General features: G+C 40.2%; 1 protein-coding gene across 2 annotated transcripts in view; it reads left to right on the plus strand.

The window, feature by feature from the left end:
* MBTD1 (mbt domain containing 1) overlaps positions 1 to 5284 on the plus strand; it is a 39460-nt gene extending 34176 nt beyond the window's left edge. For both annotated transcript variants that reach the window (XM_041001756.1, XM_041001755.1), the window contains exon 15: positions 2087 to 5284. In XM_041001756.1, the coding sequence (XP_040857690.1) occupies positions 2087 to 2205 (119 nt within the window). In that variant the 3' untranslated portion in view covers positions 2206 to 5284. The remainder of the gene's footprint in view (positions 1 to 2086) is intronic.
* The last annotated feature ends 716 nt before the right edge of the window (positions 5285 to 6000 follow it).

Below are 6000 nucleotides of genomic sequence, written 5' to 3' on the forward strand. Positions count from 1 at the left end.
CTGGGTCTGCCAACTGCTTAAGCCATCACCTGCGGCCTCCAAGGGTGCCTATTAAAAGATTTTTTTTTTATACTGGAGTTAGTGACAAAAGAGATCTTCATAAGTGGCAGCCACAGCTGTGATTGAACCAAGTTGAAGCCAGGAACCAGGCGCTTCTATGACGTCTCCCATAGGGAGGACAGGAGACCAAGGACTTAATCTGTCTTCTGCTGCTGTCCCAGACGCATTAGCAGGAATTGGATCTGAAATAGGGCAGCTGAGTTTCAAACCAGCACCCATATGGGATGCTGGTACAGTGAATTGAGTTTGTACACCACAACACTGGCTCCAGGAAGTAGAATTTTGAAAGTCTGTAGGAAGTAGCATTGGTGTCAGGAAAAGGTTGTAAACAAATCCGATAGTACTGTGTTGTACTGGGAAGTAACAAAAGCTCAAAAAAGGTAGGAAAATCACAGATATAAATCTATGATATACAATGTTTTGGGTCAATAAAATTAAATTTTATTTTACTTCATCCCTGCCAATGCATTAGAAAGAACATTCCTTTCGCTAGCAATTCTGTCATGACTTCATTGACTACCCAGAAACAACCCCAGTTAAAACCATGGAGACTGCAGTAGGGATTAGAGCAGGTGAGCAGGTAAGCCAGCATTTGAAATCCCCACATCCCATGTTGGAGAGCCTGTGATGGAGTTCCAGGCCCTGCTTCTGACCCAACTTCCTGCTAAACTTCCTGGGAGACAGTCTGTGGTGGCTCTAGTTTTACCACCCATGTGGGAGACCTGGGTGGAGTTCCTGGTTTCTGCATAGGCCAGCACTGAGTATTTTAGACATTTAGGTAGTCAGCCAGCAAATGATAGGAATCTGTCGCTATCTCTGTCTCCCTCTCCCTGCATGTATGTGTATGAATCTGCTTTGTAAATAAACAGTTTTCCACAGAAATCAAGACCTTACTGGTAGGCTGGCATTGTGAGTAGGTAAAGCTGCTGCCTGAAATGCTGACATTCCATGTGGGCACCAGTTAATGTTTTGGTTGTCTGGTTGTTTCACCTTTTTTTTTTTTTTTTTTTTTTTTTTTTAAGAAAAGCAGATTTACAGAGGAGAGACGGAAAGATCTTTACCTGCTGGGTCACTGCCCAAGTGACCACAAAAGCCAGAGCTGAGGAGTGAGCCAGTCCGGAGCCAGGAGCTTCTTCCGGGTCTCCCACACGGGTACAGGGTCCCAAGGCTTTGGGCCATCCTCGACTGCTTTTCCAGGCCACAAGCAGGGAGCTGGATGGGAAGTGGAGTAGCCAGGACAGCAACCATACAGTGTGCTGGTACATAAAAAATGAGGATTCAGCCACTTAGGCTAGCGCACTAGGCCCTATTTGTTTCACTTCTGATCCAGCCTCTAGTTAATGACCTGGGAGAAACAGCAGATGACCCAAGGCTCATGGGGTCCTGAACCTTTGTGGGAGACCCAAGTGAAGCTCCTGGCTTTAGCCTAGCCTGGCCCTGGCTATTGTGACCACACGGGGAGTGAACCAGTGGATGGTAGTTCTCTGTTTCTGTCTAAATCAAACATTCAAAATTAAAAAGCTATTGGATCATGACAAGTAACAAATTGAGGGCTGCCTTCTCTATTAGTTTGTCTTGAGGCAGTTAACAGATTTGTCTCAGGTTTTAACATTGCTGGTATCAGTAAATGCTTTAACTAAAATAGTGTTCATATTGTGTTATTAGCTAGTATACGTCAGGGCCAGAGGCACATCACTGTGCAGGCATTAGCAGAAAAGCGAGTGCTTACAAGAGAAGGTCTAATTAGTGGTCACTTTTTCTTGAACACATTCCATTGAACGTTTTCATTATGCAGTGTTCAATATTCAGTATTCTCTGTTCATAATTCATCTCTATAATTGCTAATATATCAGAAAAGTTAATATTAATTAAATGCTTATACTTGTGAGATATGTTTTTAAGAGTTACCTGTGAAAATGAAGCAGTCTTAGTAACTGTTAAGTTTGATGAAACGTGAAGATTAAAAGCAGTTCAAACCTTCTAGAAAGGCATAGTGACATCCTCCATTTTCTTCTCCTTCGTACAGTGACTACATTGCAGCTAAAGGAGGAATTGCTGGATGGAGAAGATTATCATTTCCTTCAAGGAGCATCCGATCAGGAAAGCAATGGCTCTGCCAACTTCTACATCAAGCAAGAGCCGTGAGGTGGCCCAGCTGAGGGTGGGTGGGACGGATCGGACACAGAACTGATTTCTAATCAACCCAGCTGTACAGCAGGGCTATTCTACTGGGATGTTTTGCTAACCAGACAAGATTTCAGTTCCAGATTTTTCAGGTGGGTGGGGAAACTATTTTAGCCGGGGGGAGGGGAAATTTTTCAATTTATAAAGATGGACACTTTTTGTGTTGTATTTGAAGCTTTTGAAAGAATTTTGTAATATTTTCCACGTTTGGATTTATGTGCATTGTTAACAAGAACTGAAATTCTAACTTTTTTGGTAAGATTAAAGTTTAGGTAGCAGGATTGAAGGAAATGATTTAAGAAGGATATAGTTGTAAATGCAAATGAACTGTCATTACAAATGAACCTTTTTTGGTACCTGTTGGGAGACTTTGGGATTCTAGAAGTTAGGCCAGTCACATCTCCAGCTTCCTTTGCTGCAGAAATATGCAACGGAACCCTCCGCAGAGGTTCACCACCACACATCACGGAAGCGGTCATGATTCTGCTTGTTGGCGTTTTATTACAGCCCATCTTAAATGTTTGTACAGAAATGTTTTTCACTCTGTGAAATTTATTTGGAGTTCTGTATGAAACTGGAAGAACTCTGGATACTTTTATATGTTCTGTTTTACGTTTAAAAAATTGAAATTGTCCTAACACTAGAGTGTTAAACTGGAATGGTTGATAAGATATACAGGATCTCATTGTACCAGTTGAGGGGTTGGGGAAAATGCAATATTGTCCTAATTTCATTTTATTTTGCTTACTAAAAAATACCCCACAATTGGGATTCTGATCAGTTCTCTGCCATTTCCCTCCATCAACAGCCTAGTATATCCACACCCCAAAACAGATGTTCTGTATTAGCAGGAGAACCAAAGTAAAAGTTGTTCAAAACCAAAATAAGTTGAGATTTCAAAATCATTCCAGCTCCATTTTTAATTATCCTAGAGTTTTTATAAAATAATTTGAAGAAATTTAATTTTCATAAAGTTCCAGATGTAGTATGAATCGTCTTTAATTGTATTCAGAATTTATTTTAACAGTAACTGATTTGGACCATTATGAACATTCCCTATTTTCAAATTCGTGTGGCTTCCTTTAAACAGACAAGGATACAAGGGTAGCTTGGTGAAAGGTTTGCTCTCTGCGAGTTGTGACTGAGTGGGAGAGCGCTAGCGTTTACCAGTGAGGTTCATAAACTAAACTCTCAGGAATTAACTGCATCTGTTCTACAAGTGCTTCTGGGTCTTAGCCTGGCCTCTTCAGAGTAGTAATATTGACCATCTCCTCTGGAATATAGGTAGGGCTAATTAGAAATTAATCAAAATGATTAACCTCTACAGTCCTTCAGCCTATGGAATGCTTTAAAAAAAAAATGTTCATGGAAAGCCCCAGGAGACTGTCTTAGGTAAGATTTTTGTTTTCAATTTTAAAATGCATAGAACATTAAAAACCAGCAATTTATTTTCTAAAATAATGCTCTACTTTTGGGAATAATAGCATTGGTAATACGCACAGGTTTACCTCATTCTATGCAAGAGGGGTTAATAACATAAGGTTTTATAGTAGCTACTGGAAGTAAAATGTGTTACTTTATAGTGTAAGAATGTATGGAATCACATGTCACCATTTCGTAATACTGACTTTGGGGCATCAGTGCAGATCGCATCAGCGCAGGTTGATTCTCACGTAGCAAATGTGTGTGAATTGACCTGTTCAATTACTGGATATTTATCTTAAGTAACATTGCTGAGAGGGCCTACTGTAAATGTGATACACTCGCACTTCCCAAATCCTTAATGTTGAAGAATCATTGTGCAAACTTAAAGCCTACAGGAGTCCTAAAGCATGGCTCACAGCAGACTCTATTCTCAGACTGAGGGGATTAAACCCAGGACTCTGATTTAGTGACACAGGCACAACAGACCTGTTGGGTGGTGTCATTTACCAACACCTGAGGAGTAAGCCTCTGTGGGATCTGCATGAACCAGGGAGGGTTACGATTTGGAGCCAGTCAGTCCTGGGAATTAGTTCTGTGAATTCTGATACTCATTTGTAGCTAGTTCTATAAGCTTCCAATTTGACAGCAAAACCAGGCTTTCAAGTGTGTTAGAATTTTCCACCTGTTCATGAAGTGTTCTTTGCTTATTCCGTGACCAACAGTTCAAGGTTGGTAAGGATTTATACGGTCTCAACACAATCGTAGCCCTCTTCATTGCTCAGACTCTAACTCCTGCTGCTGCTGAACAGAAAAGCAGTTCGTGCAGAGGAGAGCTATGTCTTAGCCATAACTGCAGCTGTACAACCCACAGCCCCATTCTCTTACAGTTCAAAGTGTACTGCTGACCTGGGGTTTCTTTTTGTTTTTTTTGTTTGTTTTTGTTTTCTGTTAGGATTATTTGGGGACTTTTGGTAGTTTAAACCTTTAACCTTTTCCTTGCTGTGTTTGAGGAAAGTTAAAGCTGTTGTCAACTTCTTATTCTACGGATACTAACACGGGTTTTCAGTGTTTGTTTGTTTTTATTATTATTAATTTTGCGTGATGTGAACACCCTCTCCCATCAATATTTGTATTATGGTGCTATATATTTGGTAATGATCCTTTAATATTGGGAAGGGATTTTAAAAATACTGTGATTAAACTGGGTTTCTTCCTTTGATTTTCGTATTTTAAAATAAAGCCACAGTCATTTATACAAAAGAAAAGCATCTGTCCCTGGGCAACTCTTTTGAGGACAGAGGTCAAAGTAAACTGCATAAGGTTTTTACATCATTTCTGTATGTATTTGATATATAGATCAATATCTGTATAAATTTAATCTTTTATTTTCTGGTAACTTGTGATCATTGAGAAAGTGTTTGAAACTTTCTCATGAAGTGTATATATATGATGGCGTGAAAAATTCCTTCGGGGAAATTTATGTTCCTTTCATTTTTACCAAATTGCAAATTTTCAGCATGGATGTGAAAAGCATTAAAATTATAACTTTGTGTACAAGATGAAAATAATTCACTAAATTTGCCCTTTTTTACACAAAATAAAATGTTAAAGTTAAGCTGCCTCTGAACAATTTTTTAATTTGTTTGGGATTGTGAGCATTGCTTAAAGCATGAAGAGTTCCTTCTGTAAGCAATGAGAAGCCCAGGGGAAAGGTATATCAGTTCCTTCCCCGGAGCCCCCAGCGCATAACTGCTGAGCAGGAACCCCTGCTGCCTTGGAAGGAAAGAAGGAAAGAATATGGGCAGATAGCTGGGTGCAGGTGCACTGGAGCTGGCTGTGGGGAGAGCTGAGGGAGGCGGCCAAAGCAAATATGGACCATTATTGGAGTCCCCTAAGCTAGGATACCATGTTTTGTGTGATTGACATCTTTAGTAGGTTTGTTTTCCATACAGTATATCAGAGGAGTTGTATCCAAGCTCCTTTTCCACTTAGGCACCAAATCCATGAATGTTCAATTCCCTTACATAAAGTAAGGTGATATTTGCACATAACCCGTATGTACATATTCCCATATACCCTGTCTTTTTTAATATAATTGGAAAGCAGTGTCTTTAAGATTCATTTGTTTTTTTATTAGAAAGATTTACAGAGAGGAGAGACAGACAGAAAGATCTTCCGTCTCCTGGTTCACTCCCCAAATGGCTGCAGTAGCCAGAGCTCACCCAGTCTAAAGCCAGGAGCCCCCTCAGGGTCTGCCACATGGATGCAGCGTCCCAAAGATCTGGGATATCCTCTGCTGATTTCCAAAGCCATAAGCAAGGAGCCAAAATG

This window comes from Ochotona curzoniae, unplaced genomic scaffold (genome assembly GCF_017591425.1).
Source record: "Ochotona curzoniae isolate NIBS_2020 unplaced genomic scaffold, NIBS_Ocur_1.0 scaffold_2453, whole genome shotgun sequence".
NCBI lineage: Eukaryota > Metazoa > Chordata > Mammalia > Lagomorpha > Ochotonidae > Ochotona > Ochotona curzoniae.